At 42.3% G+C, this 24,902-nt stretch overlaps 1 protein-coding gene across 10 annotated transcripts in view; it reads left to right on the plus strand.

The window, feature by feature from the left end:
• Positions 1-24,902, plus strand: part of PLCE1 (phospholipase C epsilon 1) — a 280,982-nt gene that overhangs the window by 211,798 nt on the left and 44,282 nt on the right. For 5 of the 10 annotated variants that reach the window (XM_083149001.1, XM_083148999.1, XM_083149004.1 and 2 more), the window contains exons 8-19: positions 4,249-4,921; positions 9,633-9,815; positions 11,156-11,273; positions 12,362-12,524; positions 13,106-13,228; positions 13,312-13,448; positions 15,024-15,262; positions 15,822-15,883; positions 15,973-16,138; positions 19,206-19,313; positions 20,814-20,930; positions 21,019-21,177. In XM_083149001.1, the coding sequence (XP_083005127.1) occupies positions 4,249-4,921; positions 9,633-9,815; positions 11,156-11,273; positions 12,362-12,524; positions 13,106-13,228; positions 13,312-13,448; positions 15,024-15,262; positions 15,822-15,883; positions 15,973-16,138; positions 19,206-19,313; positions 20,814-20,930; positions 21,019-21,177 (2,248 nt within the window). The remainder of the gene's footprint in view (positions 1-4,248; positions 4,922-9,632; positions 9,816-11,155; positions 11,274-12,361; positions 12,525-13,105; positions 13,229-13,311; positions 13,449-15,023; positions 15,263-15,821; positions 15,884-15,972; positions 16,139-19,205; positions 19,314-20,813; positions 20,931-21,018; positions 21,178-24,902) is intronic. The other 5 variants (XM_083149003.1, XM_083149005.1, XM_083149009.1 and 2 more) reach the window with 3 other exon arrangements.

Genomic DNA, 24,902 nt, shown 5'->3' on the forward strand with positions numbered 1-24,902 from the left:
ATGACGGATGCATAACATAAGGGAACTGTACCAAATCCGTCTTGGCAATGCACATATAAATGCAATGCTAGAGACTGTAGCGCAACCTTCAGTCACTGGGTTTACATTAAGGGCCTGATTCAGACTAGTTTGTTAGGCTGGCAAACAGGTGAACGCCACCCCGCCCCCCCACCATCAGAATCCCCTCGCTAGCAAGCGCACGCAAACACATCCCCTCGCATGTGGCCGCCCAGATGAAAAATCCGTTTGTGGATAAAAGTAAGTCTATACTTTCTTTTATCCTGGACCTGCATCAACACCTGCATTTCCGGGGGAATGCCCAGCATATTTATGGGGACGCCCATAAAACACTGGACGTTCCCCTACTACCTCCCCCTGCCCACCCCCAGACCTCTCTATCTGTAGCAAACAGCTCGGTAAGTGTGAAACGCTCCAAAGTTGTTCTCTCCTGGGGTTTGTACATGCGCATATTGCCACATGCGCAAACCCCCCACAATCTGGCATTCAGACCAGACCGAATGGGTCTGAATCGGCCCCCAAGTTTAACCACACGGTTGCCATACTTCTGGGCCACCTACCTACCACATACTGTCCACTGATTAATTCTCCAAAAATAAGCCCAGAAGCCAAATAAATAGAGGACTCTAAAAAGCAGGTTTCACACTCTGATGCGTTAAAGAGTCAGTGGAGGAAATCCGGTAAAGCAACAGAAAGTCACCTGTCCCTTTGCTGCTGCATAGTTTCAGAAGCGGGATTTATGGGGTAAATGTACGAAGGATTGTTAGGGGGGAGAAATGGGATCGGTGGCATTATGTGTGCTGATATTGCTTCTACCGCATGTATTGGGAAGAAGAAGAATGGCTAGTGCTTGGGATACTATACAACCCTGGCCTTAATTGGCACTGCCATATTTTAGACAGCACGTGGAACTGCAGAGGTGGTGTATGACTGACCATTCCAACACCTGCAGCATTCAGTGACCAAAGCCGTAGGTGACGTTGCCTCATTGATACTACTGTAGTGGCTGCTGCGGCTCGCAGTTGCGTGGGGGAGATCTTGCAATAGCAGTGAGGTCCTGTGCATGCACACTGGAGGCTGATGAGCTGTGAGTGCAACAGGAATCGTTACCGATGTGGCTTCCTGCTTTGCCACGATAAAGAGGCGAATAAGAAAGACCTATAGCGGCACAATCCATGCTGCTATAATTTACCCCTGTGATACTTCACAATCTGCCTTCAAAATGGGAGTAGTAATTGGGCGCAATCTGCTAATGTGCTTCAATATACCCGGAAGCAGTCTGCCAATACCACTAATAAAAAATGTGTACGGTCTCACGGTTTGGCGGTGCGGACGGACCTGTATGGCCCAGGACATAACTTCCTAGTTTTCTCAGAGAATCATACAGTCTGCTCTATGGATGGATTTAATGTGTTCATTGTTATACATTATTTTTTTTCAAACAGTGTTACTCTAGAATTCTGGGCTTTGAATTGTTTAGAATTGGCCTTATAGCCCTAGACTAATAAATAGCAACATTTGCTTCTATGAGATCATGGTAGACATCTTTTTTTCCTTGGCAGGGTGTTAACACAAACCTGAGTGTTCCAGGCCAATGTGCCAAAGTTTCTGCTTTTATATAGAGGTGATAGCACTTCTTGATGAACAAATAATGAAGTGTACTTGATGTAGCTGCACCTGGCTCTAATTACCTTCTGTATTGATATGGAGGCAGTTAAGTTCTACTTGTATTTTTCACACATGGCTGTTTCATGTTGGTTTATTTTTTTTGTTGTTGAATAAGTAATGACCTAATCGAATTTGTTATGGATTTTTTAGCACATTAGATTGGAACAATCAAATTCCAGGACTTTTGGGGGCTAGATGATTGTTTACTAAATCTTGATATGTAATATAGAGATTAAGGGGGTTATTCCTACCCCCCCCCCCCCCCCCAAAAAAAAAATAATAAGTTTTTCCAGACATGTTTTCCCTGTTACATGTTTTCCATGTTACAGTTTCACTGTATTTTACAGTCAAAATTGCATCGACAAAACATGACTAAAAAAGGGTTGAGAAAGGCCACAGTTTTAACAAAGACACATGGATCTGCTAGTGATCTGCGGACTCCCATGGTTTCATCCTGACATACCCTACAATCTACTACGGCGTGGAGGGAGAATAGAATAGTGTGTCGAGCGCAGCGAGCCTGAAGCATGGCGAGCGTATCGAGCCATGCGAGGGGACACGGTACATTTAGACGAAGTCCATGCTGACCTATGTTGACATAGACACCAAAGAAACATGAAAAACTCATGTCAGCCTTTTAAACTTTTGACCTGGTCGACTATTGTAGATCTAATATGCCATGACCAAAAAATCTGGCACATAAATGAATACCCCCCTACGTGTTATATTTTCATATGAACTCCTCTGTGTACTAGGAATTACACACATTATCTATCTATCTATCTATCTATCTATCTATCTATCTATCTATCTATGAAGCGATTGATCTACAGTATCTATCTAGCGATTGATCTATCCATCCACGGCTATGTTGTATACAGTAATTTGATCACGCACATGTTCTTAATTACAGTAACCCAACACTTTAGGGTTTGTTCACTAAAATGGATTATCATTGATTTTAATAATTAAAAATGGATTTAAATCAATCTCCTCTGAAGTTAGGTTTCAGCAGCTGAAACACAGGGGCAGATGTATGAAGCAGTGATAAGGGAGGAGAAGTGATAAAGTGCTTGGTACTTTATCACCGGCCAATCCTCTCCTGACTGTTAAGTTACAGGCTGGGTTTAAAAAGGGACAGTTAGAAGCTGATTGGTCGGTGATAAAGTACCAGGCATTTTATCACTTTTCTTCCCTTATCACTGCTTCATACATCTACCCCACAGTTACTTACAGATCATTTTTAATAATAATTTTTCAATGTGTGTTTTAGCCATGGAAGTATAACATTGATTTAGATTGTTTTCCACTTGAAGATGAACCTATAGTAAATACACTCCATAGTGAGGATCTTTTTCAACTGGTTACTGGTTTAACCCCTATGTATCTTTGTTTATGACCCTCTAACCAATGTCCCCATTTGTGTGTAGCTCAAAGAGAAGCCATGATCGGGTCCTGTAAGTTACCTTCTTGCATTTGCTGTTATTTCCTAATTGTTTGTGTTAATAGTTTGGTTTGCTGATCCACTGATAAACTAATATTTCCTAATTCTTTGCAAGACCAGTGCTTGAGAATAAATGCTCATGAATCATTTCCCAAGAATATTGTTTTACTGAAGATTACCAAAAAATGCAATCCTTAATGCAATGTACATTCGCTAAACCTTTTGGAGAATTGTCTTACGTTGTAATGCCATAGATTGTGCAGTGCTCTAATAATTACTTCTTCTGAAACCTCTTTGCCAAGCTTGATATTTGTTTTAAAAGTTATACTTGAAACCTTTCCCTCCCGTTTAATGTGAACATCAGGAGTTTAAAGCTAAAATTATTTTGTGAGCGCACAGCAAGTACAAAAACTGATTACAGCATTCGGCCCTTTTTAGTGGTTCCAAATCCCCAGCTTTCAGAATATCTTCTTTACACTAGAACATTCACATCTGTCCCTACCCCAGTGGAGCTTACAATCTATATTCCCTAACACATGTACAAGCACACACAGACATTCTAGGGTTAATTTTGTTGGAAGCCAATTAGCCTACCTGTATATTTTGGGATTGTGGGAGGAAACCGGAGTACCTGGAGTAAACCCACGCAAACACGGGGAGAATATACAAACTCCGCACAGTTAGAGCCATGGTGGGTAAGTTTAAAGCTAAAATTATTTTGTGAGTGCACAGCAAGTACAAACTCCGCACAGTTAGAGCCATGGTTGGTAAGTTTAAAGCTAAAATTATTTTGTGAGCGCACAGCAAGTACAAAAACTGATTACAGCATTCGGCCTTTTTAGTGGTTCCAAATACCCAGCTTTCAGAATATCTTCTTTACACTAGAGATGGATGGAAAAGGGGAGGAGGGGGAGGTGGATGGGTGCTGTTTATGGACCAATATGGTCTGTGTAACTGATGTACCGTACATAGAATTCTAACCTTGAAGAAAGGTACTATAGCATGTATAGCATGAACGCATTTGAGCCCGTATTGTTTTGTTTACTTTCTATTGGGGATTTTCCTGCTATTCAGAGACACAAGGGTTGGATTTAATGTTGTTTATTTTTTATCCATAGATTTCTTATGGGAGACCTGTCTGATTCTGAAAGCGATATTTCGGATCAGTCCAAGGAATCAGATTTGCATGGGTCTGAGGAGCACCAAAAAGCATTCTGCCATGGTACAGAACTTATTCCGTGGTACGTGTTATCAATCAGGGCGGATGTCTACCAGTTTCTACAGCAGGGAGTAACGGTCATCCGGTATGACCAGGAGACGCACATTTCTGTTCGCTGCTTTCTCCAGCTCCAACCAGACAACAGCACTCTGACCTGGACAAAACCTGCCACCACTTTTCTTGCAAACACTAAATATAAACCAGGTGCCCCAGGTAGCACTGCAGAGATGAAGCTTCAGTCTCTCGTCAATGCTGGCATGAGTGGACTTGTGGAAGGCTTCTTGGACTTATTCTCCGTTAAAGCTGTTTACATGGGACATCCAGGCATTGATCTACACACTGTGTGTGTTCAAAACAAACTATGTAACATGAGGCTGGAAGAAAATGGTGTCACATTACTTTATGGACTACACACTACTGAGAATAAGTTGTTGCATTTTGTAGCTCCAAAGAACACTGCTAGAACAATATATGATGGATTGCTGGAACTAACCAAGGCCGTAAGGAAGATGAAACACTTCCCAGATCAGAGGTTGCAGTGGTTGCGGAAGCAGTATGTCAGTCTCTACCAGGTAAATTTCTGGCTTCTCTATTCAGGCTTGGTCTGGGTCCTAATGGTTGAGCTCTAGGGGCAAGAGTTATTTATTTGTAAACCTTCTGAAGCGGGTAAGCCATACCCTTAGTAACAGGCAGATTTTAGCTATCTTTTAATTAGCACATTCTTCTAACCCAGCGCCATAGCTTATAACCCAGATACTTTGGGGGACTCATTCTGCAGCCCTCAAACTTTCAAAAGTTTGCAGTAATCAGTTAAGTCAAAGCATTCAGTCAGAGGGCCAGATGCACTAAGCTTCAAAAGTGATAAAATGGAGAGTAATAAACAACCAGCCAATCAGCTCCTACCTGCCATGTCACAGACTGTGTTTGAAAAATGTCAAGCAGGAGCTGATTGGCTGGCTGTTTATCACTCTCCATTGTAGCTTTACTTTTGAAGATTATTATTTTTATTATTTATTAACAGTTTCTTATATAGCGCATACATATTCTACAGTGCTTTACAGAGTATAGTTGAACATTCACATCTGTCCCTACCCCAGTGGAGCTTACAATCTATATTCCCTAACACATGTACACGCACACACAGACATTCTAGGGTTAATTTTGTTGGAAGCCAATTAGCCTACCTGTATATTTTTGGATTGTGGGAGGAAACCGGAGTACCCCGGAGTAAACCCACGCAAACACAGGGAGAATATACAAACTCCGCACAGTTAGAGCCATGGTGGGTATCGAACCCATGACCTCAGTGCTGTGAGGCAGTAATGCTAACCATTACACCATCCCGTACTGCCCTAAAGATTAGAGCATCTGGCCTAGGAAGAGGGCACCTATCTGTAATAACCTGCTGTTATATAACATAAATAATTTTTGTTGTTAATCAAGTACTGGTGGCTGAGAAGAGATGTAGTCATAATTTATAGAGGCAAAACTTTATTCTATCAAAATGTAAGCAGCATAATATCGACATGGGCAAAATGGTAAAAACCGAAAGGTCAGCATGGCCTACAGTTAAGATATTGACACAGTCAAAATGTTGACAATAAATAAATGTTGACAGTCAATATATAGACACAGTTAAAATGTCGACAAAATAAACAGTGACATGATCAAAATTGTGATAAATGTTGACAGAATGTGATAATAATAACGAGTTTTTGTAATATTGTATACTCATTTTCTTCTTATTTTGCTACTTTGGGGGGGGGGGGGGATTTCCCTTTTCAGTATTCAATCACAGGCTTTTTTTCCCCCCGTTTTTGAGTACCTTTTCACCCATGCCTTTTCATTTTTGGGGTGAAATGGATGGTCAGAAACAGCTGCAAAAACAGGCGAAATTGCTGTGGATACTCGGCAGTTTTGCAGATTCACGCATTTTCCTCCAAAGCTGGATTCTTTGCCCAGGTAAAAAATCAGCACCCTCCCCCAATAATAAAAAAAAAAAAATTGAAAATGGAAGGTTTTTCACCTGCTGAAAATTTTGCCCGGGATTGAATTACCCCCCTTGGTAATATGTGATAGACCTCCATAACATGTCAATGGCCAAGTACAGTAATATTCACTTTATAAAAACTTTGGTTCAACCCGCTGAAGGTCCATACACACTGGGCGATTATCATCATCACGTGACATTGATGATGATGAAAAAACAGCACTTTTTGACAATTTTTGGTCATATTTACATTCTACCTATTCAGTCAAAGTGCCAATTTTTTGACGGTTGGAATACACTTGAATTGGCTAATCACTCGCTGATCTTCGTGTTTTAGTTAAAACTACGGCCATTTTAATAAATTTTCCACCGATGCAGTTTTAACATTTTACAAAAGAGAAACTGCATTGGTGGAAAACCATCCGAAAACGGTCAGAATTGAATAAGGAAAGTACTTTTTTTTTTTTTCGGCTAGCCCAAAAAAAGTTGACTAATTGAATACCACCCCAGAGGGTTTTCTGCATGACCACTTATGTAGGTTTGGCTCAGGTGATCTCTCTATAAGAATCCTACTTTCTGCAATTACATTTAAATGTGAAGCTCCTTCTTACAATAAAGTACAGTATGTTCCTTAGTATAATATCATTTGCTAAGGTTATTATATCTTGCAGATATATGTAACTTTGTTTTAGTGTTTTCACGCTAAAAAGCTCTTCTGTCATCCGAGTTTCAATTTAATCTTCAATTTAATCTTCAGATATTTTTGTAAGCTTTTGGGTTTGGGAAATGTGATTTCATGTAGATAGTTTGGCAAATTTCCTGCATACACAGAAATATATTTTCTAACCGTGGATGAACTGTGCGCTTTTATGTACATAGTAAAAATGTTCTGGAAACGTAGATAAATCCAGTTCACAAATATATAGTTGCAAGGTGAAATTGGAACAAAGGTTACAATTTATTACAAAGGTTACATTATATTTGTTTAGGGCAGGCATGTCCAAAGTCAGGCCCGGGGGCCAATTGCGGCCCGTGCTGTCATTTCAAGCGGCCCGCAGCCTCCAGCTGGAAGCGGGCAGAGCATCAGATATGGGAAGCACAGCACAGGACACTAAAGGTGGGGCCCCGGCGAGCGCGCCTTTTCCTTGCTGTCTGCTGAAGTGAGGAGGTGCCGACCGCCACAGTCAGATGTGTTTGGCATCCTACCCCTGCTGCTGCAATCGTATATCACCCTACTCCACAATCGCAGTGACAGCAGTGTTTGGGGTAGGGGGCAGCAAGGGGGAAGCTTGCTCGAGTAACATGCAGAGTGGAGGAAGGCAGCAGTGGGAGCCCACGCATCTCCTCTACTTGCAGTCCCTGCTTTGCCTCTCCTTCCTCTGGCTCACACAAGGGGCTGGGAAACATACAGAGAAGGGAGGGCGCAGAGTGGGGGATACAGTGAAGGAGGGTCAGGCTGGGGGACATACAATGAATGGAGGCACTAATGGACATTAAGAGAAAAGGGGCAGGCTGGGGGACAGAGTGAATGAGTGCAGAGTGGGGAACATACAGTGAATGGGGGACATACAGTGAAGGAGGGGCAGGCTGCGGGACATAGAGTGAATGGGGGCAGAGTGGGGAACCATTCTGATGTGATTAATGATTCAAAGAATGTCAGGGTAAATGGTTGGCCCCCACACCATGACACTTCACCAAATCTGGCCCTCGTCAAAAAAAGTTTGGACACCCCTGGTTTAGGGTATTTAGGAATTAAAACAAATTCACTTTGCGTCAAATCGGAAAATAAAAAAATACTGGGTTTAGTGATTTATGACCACATACTATTACTAGATATTTTGCAGCAAGGGGAAAGTTGCTGTTGAAGTAAAAGCCTCAATCGAAAATCAGTTAATTTATAGCTTAATTTACTTTCCACGTCTATGAATGGGTTAAAGCCAAGCAATAACGAGAAATCTATTTTATGTGATGATTTTGATGTTGGATTGCTGCTTTGTAATTATGATCCCCAAGCAGCATTTACATACTCTGTTACAATGTATAGGCATACTCTGTCTTCTGAGCCAGATGAATGAGTTCAAATGTAGAGTGCTTATATTTGGCATGATTACAGTCAAGGGGAAGTATCCTGTTACAACTTGGAGTATCATTCTAGGTTCGCATTAACGTCATGAAAAGAGCCAAGGACAGGATCGTGTTAGATCTTATTTTGTTCCTAGCTTTTTATTATGTTTCTTCCATGTGCAATAAATATTTATTTCATAAATGCAACTGAAATTAAGCTGCTTTATTGCCCGGATAATGTAATATAACATTTACTCTGCTATATTAAAAAAATAAATGTTTTGCTATGTGAAACCAACATATTTCAAACCTGTCAAAAGGAGGTGAGTGTGGTCATATGGGGAATTATTAGGCTTTTGTTCCGCACATGCGGCGCATGCATTACAGTACTGCCTGAGGGAACCACGGAGCCTTCCAAAGCTATTGTGCACTACAAAGAGGTATAATCCGATAAATGGCTGTATAACAGTAATGGGGACTAGCAAGTGCATAGCACCGTAAGCTGCTCTTCCTGACATCAGACCATGCACTTTCTGGTATACGGTCATTGGGTCTACCACTGAAGGTCCATGTGGGTAAGGTCAACAGGGTCTGAAGGTTGACACAAGCATGATAACAATGAGAAGGTTGACATGAGTTTTTCACTTTTTTGAGGGGAAGTCAACATGTGCCGACAGACGTTAATTCATGACCTACCATCCACCCCAACGTGGTGGGAGAGAATAGTGTGGCAAGGGGACGGTGTTCACGATGACCTTTTGAATGTCCATCTTCCCATTGTTAAACTAATGCTTGTGTCGACCTTCAGACCCTGTTGACCTTACCCATGTAGATCTACTTCAGGTGTTGACCTAAGGCCTGTCGACCCTTAGTGGTTGACCCAATGCATGCCGACCTTATGTTGGTGGAGCCAGTGACCCATACCCCATTGTCTAATGGTTAGCCAAGTATTTGTGCTGTCTGGCCACATACCCCATTGAGACTGGCCACAGCCTGAAAGCATGGGCCTCCAACTCTGCAGTTTCCCGGTTGGCCATTCATGCTCCAGTCCAAGCCACCAAAGAAATAACAGGACAGTATAAATGAATAGGATGGGAATCCAAACCTTGCTTCCACTAGCATATACAGAAACACGGTCAGGAAATTTAATAGCATACATTTTGGTCATGAAAGTTATGTTGCTTTTCTGCTGCAATTAGCACAATTTTTACTCTAATGTCTTTATTTAGGAGGACAACAGGTTTGAAGGACCAACATTGGCACAGGCTGTTGAACTTTTCGGGGGAAGACGTTGGAGCGCAAGAAATACAAGCACAGGAACATTGACCAAAAGCGCTGAAAAGCCGAATGTGCAACGCAACAATACTCTAGGGATAAATGCAGCCAAGAAAAAGAAAAAAGTACTTATGAGGGTATAGCCATTCGCTGTGTTTTGTTTTTTTCTGGTAGCATTATTATACTCTCCCATTTTATTTTCTACGCTTCAGTGGCTGGTTTTATGTTGGAAGTGAGTTTTTATGGCTCCCTGACATTTTTATGTAGCATTGTTAAGTTTTGTATAGAAAATGTGCTGTGTCTTTTGAAGCCTTGCTTAACCACCAGTAACTGACCTCTCCTATGTCTGCATTTATTTACAAACATAACAATTCTAGAACCATAATATTTGTTCTGTAAGAGATTATATTACAAGCAAGCAGCACAGTTATGCGTTACTTTTTTATTGTCCAACAGATTCAAAAGTCTGTTCTTTTATAGGAATTATTTGCAGAGATCACAGAAGCATACAGATTAGAAAGTCTTATTGCCCCATGTCCTGTGGTCTATATTGACAGTCAAACCAGGATGAGCCAGACCGGAGAGTGTATCAGGCACTGAATCGCTAGCTGTGTGCCAAATATGACACCTAACAATACATAGCTTGACACCATGAATCCCGTGAAACTGATTTTAAACCTAAGAAATCAGATCTTTGTCAGTTAGGCTCAGCAATCTGTTAGCGCATTTCTGTGGCTGTGCCCTAGGCTGGCCCTCGCTGCCTAGGGCAGCAGGCTCCTGTTTTGTCAGTATCCATCTCTAGTCATGCTTTGTTTGGGGAAGCAGTTATAGCAGGTACTACTGTAGTTATTTTACCTCCATCATAGAAGAAAAAAATGAAATTAAAAACTAATTGAGAATGACTTTTGTTTACATTGGTCTTTAAATATTAGCTCCCTTTTTTCCCCTTAAGAATAGGGAACTGGCGACAATTGGGCCAAATCTCCTCTCAGTAATGCTATGATTAGCGCCTTCATGTTGGCTCCACCCCCTTCCTCCACCTGCTCTTTGCAGCATCATGCATTCACATACTGTGCTTTTCCTTTTGCTCACCTCTTTAATCTTCTTGCTGGTTGATGCTTCTGTGAATGTTAGGCTTTGTTGCAATGAAATAAAGAAGCTTGTGTCCAATGAAATCACAGGGGACTTCAGCCAATAAAGTCACTGCGTTTTCATGTAGCGATTTAGCATTTTTTTCCTGAAAAGCATAAATATTCCCTTTGGGGCACTTGCTGGCACCACGGTGTATTTAACTGACTGACCTGCCATGCCTCCTCCATGCCTTGCATGGATACTTGACTATATGATAAAAATCATGTTCTACAATGTTTACAATATATATATATATATATATATATATATATATATATATATGTATATATATATATATATTCTCCTATAGAAAAGTCTGAGATTGTTTTCTAATATATTTTCCCAGGGTGAAAGTGGAGATGCCGCTGACGATGAGATGGCAACACGGAAAAGTAAAAGTTGTAAAGAGAGTCGAAGTAGGAGTGGCTCCGATCCCCCAGAAAATGATGAGCATGAAGAACAAGGTCTGAAATGAGAACTTTATTTTGTAACAATCTAATATTTCACATTTTCAATACAAAACAGAAGGGGCACAGAATAAGAACCTCAAACAATTATTATGGATAAAATTGAAAACTAGAACATGAAATATATATATATATATATATATATATATATATATATATATAGTGGTATGGGGGAAGGGAAGAGGTGATTGCAGGGAGGTAAAAAATGAAGAATAAGGAATAGAGTTACAGTAAGAGTACCCACGTGTGATTGGTTGTAACTGATCCCATTCTGTATTCTTGAATACCTGAACATTCTTTTCCTGGGAAGGAAGAACGTCTCATCATATTCCTAAACTCTTTAAACGACTAAACATAATGAAGCTTTAGCTGACAATGGTTACTAACTAACCTTATTTGTGAACTGTATCTGTGTCAGACACCTACCCTGCATCTTTGGTGCATCTTTTGGAAATGAATCGCCCTTAGGAGTTTTCAGAAGTGAGACATTTCCACTGTCCACATTGGGAGCAAATATCATGCAGACACTGTCATGATGTCTGTACAGTAAAACTAGGGTAACATGATGCATTAGGGTGAACCACCTTGCTTTAGCAGATATGCTATGAAAAGAGCTGTCATTTTAGTACAGTAAAAATTGATAATCGTAACATTCCTTGACATTATGGCTGCAATGGTTGCTGTAGTTTATCTGGCTATACAGTTTCTGACTGGTGCTATAAATCCAATAAACTTACTCTCTTTTCAATTTTTGAATGTGATTGGGAGGTTGGGAAAGAGATGTGTCATTCTCCCCAGCTCAGGAACGCTGTTTATTAGCGTCAGACACTCCCACTGCTCCTGCAAACAAGACTGTACAATTATCGCACTGATCAGCCAATTATCTGCTGATGCCCAGCATGAAGCTCTATACAGTACCTGCTGGTGTCAAGTAAGGTCATATAAAAGGCTATGTACTGTATATAGAATCTGTTGATTCCAATGACCACATCCACCCTTGCAGTCAGGAGCAGTTGTGGTGAGGCAGCATATCTTGGATGATGATTGCTCTTTTTACTTGATTTGTGTTTTCCTTTTGTTTTCAGCAGACCAGAATATTGCTGCTGGTTTTCCTTTATCTCAGACCCTGCCTTCACGGAGAGCTCATTCAGTGTCTGCTACTGGGTCACCAAATTTAACCCCCGTGTCATCAACACCGCTCCGACCTGCATCCTCTCCGGTTCTGTCCAGCTCCAACAAACCATCTGCGTATGTTTAATTACTATTTACATTCTGAACATCATATTATCTTATTACAGATGTAGCCACGCTCCTCGTTGCCAATCGTCATGTCATGGCGATTGGAGCCATCCCATTGCCATCCACGTGCATCTCCCCCATGGCTCATAGAAACGCATTGAGCGGCAATGTCACAGTGTCGTAATTCCATGCCATGGGTGCTATTTTGGCACGGCAAACAAGCACAAGCAGCTGGATCTCGGAAACTATGAGCGTGGCTACGTTCTATGCCATTCTACTGTTAATGCTGCAAAATTTACTTTTTCAGTTTAACTGCTGTAAATCAGTTGTACTTCTTTTTTCAGTAACAGTAAAATCATCAAAGGATTTTGGGCTAAGCCCCTTTCTGGCAGTGAAGTCTTTTACCTTGCACTTATGTAATGAGTCTGCCAAAAGTCACATTCAGTTGTATACTTTAACTCGTAAATCTGGGAATTAAAGTTTATTAAAATGTTTTTATTCACTGGAAACATGGCACATCATAAATGCACAACGTGGCACACTTTGTTCTGCAGTTAAATACTAATAAAATCTTCCTTTTTTTCCCCCAGCACATGGAGCAGTTCAAGTTGGCACGGAAGAGTTAAGGGTGGCATGAAAGGATTTCAATCCTTCATGGTATCTGATAGCAACATGAATTTCGTAGAGTTTGTAGAACTATTCAAATCTTTCAGGTAAATCTCTCTATGACCCTTTGTGTTAATGGACTGGAATGGTCAGGGGTGGTATATTCTTCAATTGTCTATTTTTTCCGTAGTGTACGCAGCCGCAAAGACCTCAAAGACCTTTTTGACATATATGCTGTTTCCTGCAACCGTCTGGGTTCTGAATCCATTCCGCTGTACACCAATCTAACAATTGATGAAAACGTCAGCGGTGTTCAACCAGATTTAGGTGTGTATGAGACAGTCTGACAGATCTGTTGTTGTGCATTTAGCATCTGCCTTCGATGCGCCACTGAGCTCCATTAAAAGTATGGTTAGTGCAGTATCTCATTACCAGGAGGGAGACTCGGTCCTATAGTAACCTTTATATGCATATACTGTCGGAGTGTCACTGGAGGTCAGTAAAGTGGTGTTATATCAGTGATAGCTAACCTTGACACTCCAGTTGTTGCTGAACAACACATCCCAGCATGCCCTGCATTGGTTTTAGCTTGGCCAAATAGTAAAACTGATGCAGGACATGCTGGGATGTGTAGTCCAATAACATCTGGAGTGTTAGGGTTAGCCATCACTGTATTATATCATGTACCAGTTGAAACGTGATGCCCAGATCTACTTGAATCTCCATCTGTTGTGCTTTACTTTGCGATTTTGGGGGTTATTCTAGTTTTACCGATTTTTAGCGTCTGTGCATACCCATTTATGCAGCCCGGTCGGCGCAACATCCACACGCAATGCTGCGAAATTCGCATAGTTACATGTGGATCAGAATAAGTTCCTTAACTCCATAAAGAAACAGATCTTACATTTGGAGGAGGAAATCACTCATTTATCATATTGTCAGCCAGCACTTTTTGAGCCATTTCATTTTTGTGTTGATACATTTTATATTGTGCCGTGTACTGTTTTTTTTTTTTTTTTTTGGGTGTGGATTTTTCAATGTGTTTGAATTTGTGTTTTTTGCATATGTGTTAACGGGGCAGCTTGGCTAAGATACGTATAGAACTGTAGCAAAAATTATAACAATTTGAATCCTATTTGCCAAATGTTTGAAGTGCAGAGCAATGCAAAAGTATCATTTATTGAAATTATATACTGTAGAAGAAAAATCACAAAAAGTGATAATTGAACCCTGACTCTGAAAATGTCTGTAGCGATCAGCAGCAAAGCCGTCTCTACATTCTAATGTACAAGAACATATGGGAACCCAACTTGGGCAATGTTATTAAGAGGATTTTTTGTGTATTTGACAAATAAACTTGGCAATATATTCTAAATCTGTGCACATAAACCAAAATCTGTATTGCAAAGACCTGGAGAGTGGGGCGCAGCAGTGCGGCCGGCAGGCTGTGCAGGGTGACCTCTGACCTTGTCACGCTGCACAGAACCACAAAGCCAGAGACTGGAGCAGCCATATGTAGCATTTGTGTGGGTTCTCAGACTCTGGCCGGCATTAGACTGCACATACGTAGTCTAACACTGGGACTGGACTTTTCAATCCCATGATTCAAATGCCCGGCAATTTTAGGGCCAAATCTCACCAATCCCGGGATTGGCCACTCTAGTATGGAGGTATGCTATGAGCACTGTTGTACCTGATAAGTTTAACAATATATGTAATTGAAACATTTTTTGACTGAGGAATTGTTTAATATTACAGTATATACTACAACTTACAACTAAAATATCTCTACCAGTATGTTTCTCTATTGATGTGTCAAATATGTGGGCATGTGCAATATGCTATGTGTACTAACTTATAGTACAGGGGGAAAGTCTAAAGGTATTTTTATTCATGTTCTAGATTTATTGACCAGGAACGTGTCCGATTTGGGTCTGTTCATTCGTAGCAGACAACAGTTGTCAGAAAACCAGAGACAAATTTCGGATGCTATTGCTGCTGCCAGCATTGTAACCAACGGCACTGGAGTGGAGAGCACCTCCCTTGGTATATTTGGAATGGGAATACAGCAGTTCAACGACTTCTTGGTCAATTGCCAAGGAGAACACTACACTTATGATGAAGTCCTTACCATTATACAGGTTAGAGGTTTAGTACTCTCTGAATTCAAGTGTGTGTCGTACTAGTTAGAGCAACACAGAAAAGTTTAGTATCTATATGCGCGTTATAGCAATGGCCCTTATTCAGGTCTGATCGCAGTACAAATTTGTTCTCAAAATATGCAAAACCATGTGCACTGCAGGTGGGGCAGATGTAACATGTATAGAGAGAGTTAGATTTGTGGGAGTTATTTTGTTTCTGTACAGGGTAAATACTGGCTGCATTATTTTTACACTGCAATTTATATTTCAGTTTCAACACACCCCACCCAAATGTAACGCTCTCTGCACATGATACATCTGCCCCACCTGCAGTGCACATGGTTTTACCCATTTTGAGAACCAATTTGTGCTGTGATCAGATCTGAATAAGGGCCAATATCGCATGTCTTTTTCCTTCTAATGCTATGTATTACTGTAAGGGTCAGCAAAGCGTTTATTCAGAGATATTCTAGGTATATGTCCATAATTGCTTGTGAAGCTTTATCATTTATATTATCATTTACTGTATATACTATTTTTTTTGTCTTTATGTTTAAAGAAATTTGAGCCAAGCATCAGCATGCGCCAACAAGGACTGATGTCGTTTGAAGGCTTTGCAAGGTAGTGATCATCACTGTGTTTTATCGCGCTCTCTATATTTTATCCACATTTTGTATTCTTTCATTTGTTGATATTTTACATATTTTTAGGTATCTGATGGATAAAGACAACTTTGCATCAAGAAATGATGAATCTCAGATAAACGTTGAAGAACTGCACTTTCCTCTGTCATATTATTTCATTGAATCGTCTCACAATACCTACCTTACTGGTCACCAGCTGAAAGGAGAGTCTTCCGTGGAACTCTACAGTCAGGTCTGATAATTAAACATAAACAAATAATTCTAATCATTGCTTTGGACACAGTCATTTATTCAAATGTGATTTGCTTGAGGCCTATGAATTCTAGTACAAGTTTTTTCTTGGAAGTCCCGTACACACTAGATCAGGCATGGCCAAACAATGGCCCTCCAGCTGTTGTGAAACTACAAGTCCCATCATGCCTTGCCACAGTTTTGCTATTAGGGAATGCTATAACTATGGCAAGGCATGCTGGGGTGTGTAATTTCACAACAGCTGGAGGGCCACAGTTAGGACATACTAGATGACTAGACACCACCAATATAGTTCACTATATCGGTGGTGCTGCTGATCAAACTAGATGCATACACACTCAACATGCAGGTTGTTGGCTACGTATCGTAGCTAAGATTGACCTGCATGTATCGCCAATGAGTGGCATTACTGATTCGCGGGAGTGTGCAATGTCGATGATATTGTTGGTAATTATAACCTGATCGCTGCTGAGCGAATTAGCAAAGGAATCCACCTACTTTTTTCCTTCCCTAGCCATTTGCAAGGTGATTGACAGGAATTAGGCATCTAGGGGTGGAAAACAGCCGTTTAGTGGGAGTGTTAAGAAAAACGTAGGCATGTGTGTGGAAACGCAGGTGTGCCCAAGCAGTTTAGAGGTGGTTGTGTGATGTCAGCTCCAGGCTGGATATCTCTGTATTCATAGCAGTTGCTGAGTAAGTCCAGGGCTACTCCTAGCTTGCGATGACTGACTCCCAGTGGAAAAAACATTCGATGGCGAGCGGTTTGCGATGGCATTTGGACATTTTTACTCAGCTGCGATTTCTTCGCTATCCATACACATATATTCGCACAGCATGCAAATCCGTTCACCAGGCAAGATTTCACTAGAGTGGGCGTCTTCTATCTATTCACTTGTCCCTGAACACTCGCTCAGCAGTGATCAGGTCTGAATCGGCCCCATTGAGCATTCACACTTTTTTAAAGCTATCGGAAGCGCCCTTCTGAGCAAGATCTGTTAAAAAATCACCTAGTGTGTATGGGGCTTTAGAAAAGTATCAACTCTGTTGTCTGGTTCATCATATGACTATGTTTTCCAGCCAAATTATTGTAATCGTGACTATATTTGACTAATTTATCTTCACCCTCTATGCCCTATTGTGCCACCAATCAACCTGACTTTTAAGTTTCACATTGACTTTTAAAAGGGACTTTTAATTGGATTTTTTAACTTTATAATAAAAATTTTATATCAAGTTTTATAGAAAATGATATCAGCTGCAAGTTACAACATTTTGAGAATAAGTGTTTTGTGGACTGTAGCTAGCACTGCATAATTACATGTCATTACAATGGATCATATTTCGTGTTTGCGTTTCTTTCTGGAAATTTCCGATTCTCGTCCACCGAACCTCCTACTGATACTTCACCCCAGCCCCATTGTGTGACTATGGGGTGATTTTGATTTAATCAGTCCCCTACGTGTTCGCACGAGGGATGGATTTCTGGCGACTGCGCATAGTTATTTATGCGCATGTGCAGCCGCTGTGCGTGAGCGGCCATGGCGTTTGCACACAGAAGTCCGGTGATTTGCCCATTGGAACGCCCAGCGTTTCCTGGGCATTCCCATGAAAATGCCGCAGCTGCAAGGGGCGGGCAGCTGACGTCAGTGGATGTCAGCTGCCCGCCTGCTTCCTGCACAAGGCACTCAAAGATCTGAGTCACCACAGGGTGTGGAGACTCACAAGGCTGTGAAATTCACAGACTTGCGAGTAAACCAGAATAAGGTCCTATGTCCTCCATGCTGAACCTTTTCTTGTTTGCTGCACCGTACGATTGTGACGTTCTTAGCACAAGTATTATTTAATAAGAAAAGGAGCGCAATTGTCATAAAAATCAATAAATGTATTAATACAGTAATACAATATAAAAAAACGATAAATTTCTGAATAGAAGGTTATCACAATGACATCTGTGGGACACTTATGCAAATTCATGCATTATTAATTCCAACAGTAGTTACATCCATAAATTGCAATACTATCAATATGCACATATCTGGGGGTTGGAATTTCCAATTGCATATGATTTAGAAAAGCATGGATATACAGAGTCCCAGTATAATAAGTAGCCAGCAGTACCAGGTGGTTGATGTTATTATCAGTACTTCAAAACAAATGGGAGTTGATGTTGATGTCAACACTCCATGTCGACAGAAATTTTATCCAGGTTAATGTCACGGCACTGTGGCCAAATAATTGCTGGAGTAGAATATGTGCTCACCAATTGTTGAAACCCTCTGTCTCTGGAGGGAAATTTCCAATCTCCAGGGGTTATAGGGGACCACACTGCGGCAGTTTTTCAGGTTCTTACCCCGCTGTCGAGCTCCAGGACCTGAAGCGTCCACACAGCTTGTGAGTGCTGTGTGTGGAGGGGTGTCTGAAGAAATTGCACAGGGACAAGGACCGCTTTCAATCAGCTTCCAGACGGCAGCACCGCTGTCGCTTGTACACACTCGAGCTGGGAGCAGAGAAATAGCCAAACAAATATGGCGTAACCCTGGGTGGCAGGTGAACTGGCTGTAATGTTATCCTACATATGCGCAAAGTGTCCCACAATCGTCAAATGGATCACCGGGGGTCTTGACGCGTTTCTCCGGTATAAAACGGTTTCCTCTTATTCTGATCATATTATCCCATCCCACTCTCAACCACACTTCCCTTAATGGCCAATACTCCCCCAGCCACTCTGCCAAGGCTCCTTGGATAATGTCTTCCTTTCCTAAACCTTTAAACCATTCCTCACCTGCTACAGTACGTTCATCTGTGAATGCAGCCAATATTCCTCTCTTATCCTTCTCACACATTCACACCATCCTTGCTGGTTCATTAACTTGCAGCATGACCGGCTAATGTAAATTGCCAGTCTCCCGCAGGACTTACCGGCTGCATTGAGGGCATCAGAAACACTTTAGATCTTGATCTATTTCTGTAATAAAACACGTTTTCTGTGCAAACAAAATAAAGTGTTCCTAAGCTATTTAAATTAAGGTTCAAATGTATTTTTCTAGGTTCTTTTACAAGGCTGCAGAAGTGTTGAATTGGACTGCTGGGATGGAGATGATGGCATGCCGATTATATATCATGGGCACACACTCACCACTAAAATCCCCTTTAAGGTCAGTAATCATTCATCCTACAACTCTGTAGTCATTATTTATATGCTGTTGTGGTTGTCAGGCAAATAGCACTTGTTAGCTGCAAATGCTGCCCATAAATAACTTCATTGACAGTTACTGCACACACCAGTTGCATTGGAATTGATTGGCCTGACTACCTGAGAAACAGTGGAGGGGAGGAAAGTGGGGCAGCTGCCAACTTTAACTGAGCAGGGCAGAGTGTGCATTGCCAGACCCCATAGAGCAGTGTCTCTCAATCTCGGTCCTCAGGACCCCCCAGCAGGTGAAATAATTAGCTCCACCTGTGATCTGTGTAAGTGAAAAATCTGTGCACCAGCCGGGTGACCTGGAAAACGTGTACTGTTGGGGGGGGGGGGGGGGTCTCCTGAGGACCGAGGTTGAGAACCACTGCCATAGAGATATTTGGGGATGAGTCTGGCAACATCACTTCTGTCTACTGTGCTGTGGCTCAGCTCTCTTCCCAGCATGCTCTGGTGCATATGCAGTAAAGGCCCTATTGGGGCTAATCTGTGCACGTGCCATACCCACACAAGCTCAGGCAAGGGATTGGCATTTTGGAAGTTTTAGATGTCGGGGTGTAGCGGAAAGGGGAGCAAAGGCCTCAGAATAGGAAAGGGAGATTCAGCATTAGTAGGCACCCTTCATTTCCGCACCCATTACATTGAAGGTAGTTCTTCTACTGTACTTGGTATATAGTGCTGTAACTCTAAGCACTGGTATAGACAATACAGATGTGTCCTCATACATATTTTCTGCTATAAAGCAGACCTTCTCTAAGCTTCAGCTCCCGTGACACTCTGCTGGGACTTCTGCATCTTTTTTGCATTGTTTTTGCTGGAAACGCATCTTTGTTCCATCTTTTCACTGTGCTCATTAATTTGCTTTGCAACACTTATACAACTATGTGTTATCTAAAGTGCTACAATGTAGCTGCTGCAGCTTTTATCCCGTACACGTTCTTCCCTCATTCACACACCTTTATACAAGTACTTCCGTATCAAATCTGCAGAGTCTCCTGGTCCATCCTAAACAAAGAAGCCTGACATTAGCAGAGCTTCACCGGACCTGGCAGCTTTAAGGCCCCCTTACAGTAGGGCGATTATCATGCAATATGGGCACTTTTCATGCAATTGTGGGGGTGGGGGGGGGGGGGATGATCAGTTGCATGAAAAGTGCACAAACTGCATGTGATTGACAGCAAGTCCGATGCGATGCGCAATCCCGTGCACATCGCACTGGGGCCTGCGAGTCACACTGGCTGCAGAAGCAATCTGCTAGATTGCTTTCCAGCTGGGCAGGCTTGGCTGGGATGAGCCTGGGTAATAACATACATTGTTGCATGCAATGTTTTAGCAGCTATGCATCATTATTATAATGGCTAGGTTTTTGCGTAGTGATTTCATGAAACATAATGATTGGGGTGCCAGACTTTGAATTGAATTTGTTGATGTTTTTGTTTTTCGATTTTTCATTTTACAGGATGTCATAGAAGCTATTGACCGCAATGCATTCATCAACTCTGAAATGCCGATCGTAATATCTATAGAGAATCACTGCTCTTTGCCCCAGCAACGGAAGATGGCTGACATTTTCAAGGTAAAAGCAACCTTTTACCTTTTCTATTATTGTTTGCATTATATAAACTATGTGGATTTCATCTGAATATGATGCTGTCCTGTTTTAGAATGTCTTTGGGGACAAGTTGGTTACAAAGTTCCTGTTTGAGAGTGATTTCTCGGACGATCCGATGCTTCCTTCCCCATGGCAGCTAAGGAAAAAAGTCTTGTTAAAGAACAAAAAACTGAAAGCGCATCAGACCCCTGTGGACATCTTGAAACAGAAGGTCAGTGTCTGACATACGGCTTCTGGCTAAGGATAACTTCATGCTTCATTACACACTGATAAGTCCACAGATGTCACATAGCACGTTTTGTTATTGTTGTTATTCCCCCGTGTTGTAATTAAACTTAACCTACACCATTCAAGAGTTATAATGAATGGATTCCTTTATCTGAAGGAGCACTTTCTATAGCTTCAGCTTATGACCTAAACTCCGTCCTCAAAGCACCTACAACAGTCAAGGTTTCAAAGATATCCTGCTTACACACAGACAATTCATTAGTAACTCAGTAAGTTTGAATATTCCATAGGTGCACAACCATATATATAGCCTGGCTGTGTTGGTGCCTTGAAGAGCGAGCTTGGAAAACCATGATTTAGGTGATCATCTGAGACTGTAAGGGGGGTATTTAATAACGACGGCCGCGGATTGTGGAATTCAAGGCTGTTTTTCGACCAACCGTGTCTGTTTTCGCTGATCCACGGACTTTCTGACACTCGAAACCCAAAACATTGAATTCTGACTGTTGAGTTACTGTCGGATCAAACAAAAACGGCCCTGGGATTATGACTGCCAGGATGTTCGGAATCCCGTATTAATTGCCCCTCATAAATCTGTCATTCTGTTTTGAACAGGTGGCGCCTAATGTTTTTATTGCCTGTTTTATTTTGGCCCATGTATGCCTTTGAAATATCTTGAGCCATTGGGAAATATTCATGGTTCACACAATATATGGTTGACTTATTCGCAATAGGTCTGATTCGGGGGATTGAAGTTAGAAAGAGCTAGTAACATTGCACCTTGATAAAGCCAATGGGGCAGATTTAAAATGTTCAGAGAGATTTAAGGGGATTTTTAATCCCCGCCATTATTTCCGACAGGGTAAATAGCGGCTGGCTCCTATTCAATGCTGTCTTTCCTGACAGTATTAAAGAGGCTAACCGACAGAATGGGCCCGACTTTAAAATGCAGTTGGGCCCGTTTTACCGAGAACGGCTGTGGATTATCGCAACCCCGGCCGTATCGCGACAATGCTTGGCTGTTTAAAGCTAAACTGTAACCGTGATAATGATGCTTGATGTAAAGTGTGAATGCAGGAGTCATATGAAACATTTAGTGGAGAGCAATAAAACACAGACAAATCAGTTCTTAACTGTCTGTTTACAGGCTGTGTTTGAAAAATGACAATTAGTAGCTGATTGGTTGGTAGTTTCCAATGCTTAGTACATCAGCTCCTTAGGGGATCTAGGGCTAAAGCTCGCCATACATCTAGAGATTTATTGTCCGATCTGGCTGGTTGGAACAAAACCCCGGTTATGGATGAGACCAAATGACAGTTGACCATTTGCTTGGAAATGCCAGAAACTGTCAGTCAGATATTGCCAGGTTTTTGTTCCAACCAGCCAGATCAATAAATGACAATAAATCTGTTGGTGTATGGCCAGCTTAAGCCTCAGAGGGGTTTATTTTCCAAAACACATAGTATTTACTCTTTGAGTGCCAATAGCAACATCCCATCTGAAATATAACTCCCATCATAGTAAATATACCCCAGAGAGAGATAAAGTGGACAGAGATAAAAAAAAAACCAACACCTAACAGTCATTTTCCACTCTCCAAAGCTTTGCATAGACTCCTTAGTGCTTAAAAAAAAAGAGTAGCTTATATGTTATGTTATAGTAGAACTGGAGTTCAGGGGCGGAACTACCGGCGGTGCAGCCGGGGCATTTCACCGGGGCCCGCGGCAAGGAAAGGGCCCACAAGCGGTGCACCGCGAAGCTCATCCAATCCCCTGGAATTGCGGACACACCAAACAGTGCATTTGCAAGTTCACCTGCGATGGGGGCGGATCTTGATTTGACTCCTCTCACAGAGCGCAGCCTGCGGCCAGATAATCTTGGTCCACCGCTGAGTGTAGCAGGACTCAGGAGCGGCCACGGGAGAGGACGGTACTCAGCGGTGGGCGTGGCCTCAGCACCCAAGCGCTGCAGCCCGCCACCGCTAAGGTGTAAGACCCAGCAGCTGCTGCCACTGTGACAAGCTGTGCCCCTATGGAGAAGACCCGGCTGGCCGCTGCTGTAGGTAGACTGCTGCCGCTGTGCCTCTGGGATGGAAGACCCAGCCGCCGCTGACACGCTGTGTGCGAGGTAAAAATGTCAGGTGTAGGGGGTGCACTGTGTGTAAAAGCAGGGCAGGTTAACTGTGTGTAAAATATGGGGGTGCACTGTGTGTAAAAGCAGGGGGGCACCCGGTGTATAAGCAGGGTGGGGGGGCACTGTGTGTAAAAGCAGGAGGGGGTGCACTCTGTGTAAAATAGGGGTCTCACTCTGTGTAAAAGCAGGGGAGGTGCACTGTGTGTAAAAGCAGTAGGGGGTGCACTCTGTGTAAAACAGGGGGGTGCACTCTGTGTAAAACAGGGGGGTGCACTCTGTGTAAAAGCTGGGGGGTGCACTGTGTAAAAGCAGTGGTGGTGGGTGAACTGTGTTTAAAAGCGGGGGGAGGGGCACTGTGTCTAAAAGCAGTGGTGGGGGGTGCTGTGTGTAAAAGGGGTGGGGTGAGGTGTGTGTGTATGTGGGAATTTGCACTGTTTGCGCTTAATGTGAGAGAGCAGCAAGTGCAGGAGTCAATAGGTCTAGGACACAAAGCAGGCCCCCTCTCTCCTGCATTCCCGTCTCCCACTATTCCTCCTCTCTCCCATTTCCCACTGTTCCTCCTCTCTTCTCCTCTCCCATCTCCCGCTATTCCTCCTCTCCCATTTCTTGCTATTTTGCCTCTCCCGCCTCCCACTATTTATCCTCTCTCCCATCTCTCACTGTTCCTCCTCTCTCCCGTCTCCCACTATTCCTCTTCTCCCATCTCTCACTGTTCCTTCTCTCTCCCGTCTACCACTATTCCTACTCTCTAATCTCTCATTATTCCTCCTCTCTCCCACTATTCCCTATTCCTCCTCTCACTTCTCTCACTATTTTGCCTCTCCCGTCTCCCACTATTTCTCCTCTCTCCCATCTCTCACTGTTCCTCCTCTCTCCCGTCTCCCACTATTCCTCTTCTCCCATCTCTCACTGTTCCTCCTCTCTCCCGTCTCCCACTATTCCTACTCTCCAATCTCTCATTATTCTCTCATTGTTGCTGCGGAGGGTTAGTGAGAGACTGGGGACATTTGGGGCACATTGTTGGGGGTCATATGGGGAAGACGCTATTAGGTGAGCACAGCCATGGGCACTCATTGCAATAACGTACTAACGTTTGTTTTCTTTAGTGGGGGCCCAAGGCATATGCTTGCACCTGGGCCTACCAGCCGCTACTTCCGCCACTACTGGAGTTATTGGTATTTCCCTTTTCAGTGCTAACATCTCTGTGAGCGATGTGCAAAATATCAGCTAAAAATGCCAGCATTGCTCACATTTGTTATATAAATTCAAATAAAAAAAGTGTCAAAAAAAGATTAGATTTCCTAAACAAGGTAAACATTACAGGTAATTATGATGAAATACAAGTGTTTGCTTGCCAATTTTTACACCTATTTTGACGAATTATTTTGGCACTCAGAGTTAATACATTGTGCTTTGGAATTTGCACAGTATAATGATGTGCATTTAGTTTGATCATTAGTTTGTCCATAATTGTTGCCTTTCTCCTTAACAGAGTAGCTGACAGTATGTATTCCCTGTGATTTGGGCCCATATTGTTTTGTCATTGGTTTCCAATATCTTACTGTCAACTGCAGC

This window comes from Crinia signifera, chromosome 6 (assembly GCF_055691185.1).
Source record: "Crinia signifera chromosome 6, ASM5569118v1, whole genome shotgun sequence".
NCBI classification, from domain to species: domain Eukaryota; kingdom Metazoa; phylum Chordata; class Amphibia; order Anura; family Myobatrachidae; genus Crinia; species Crinia signifera.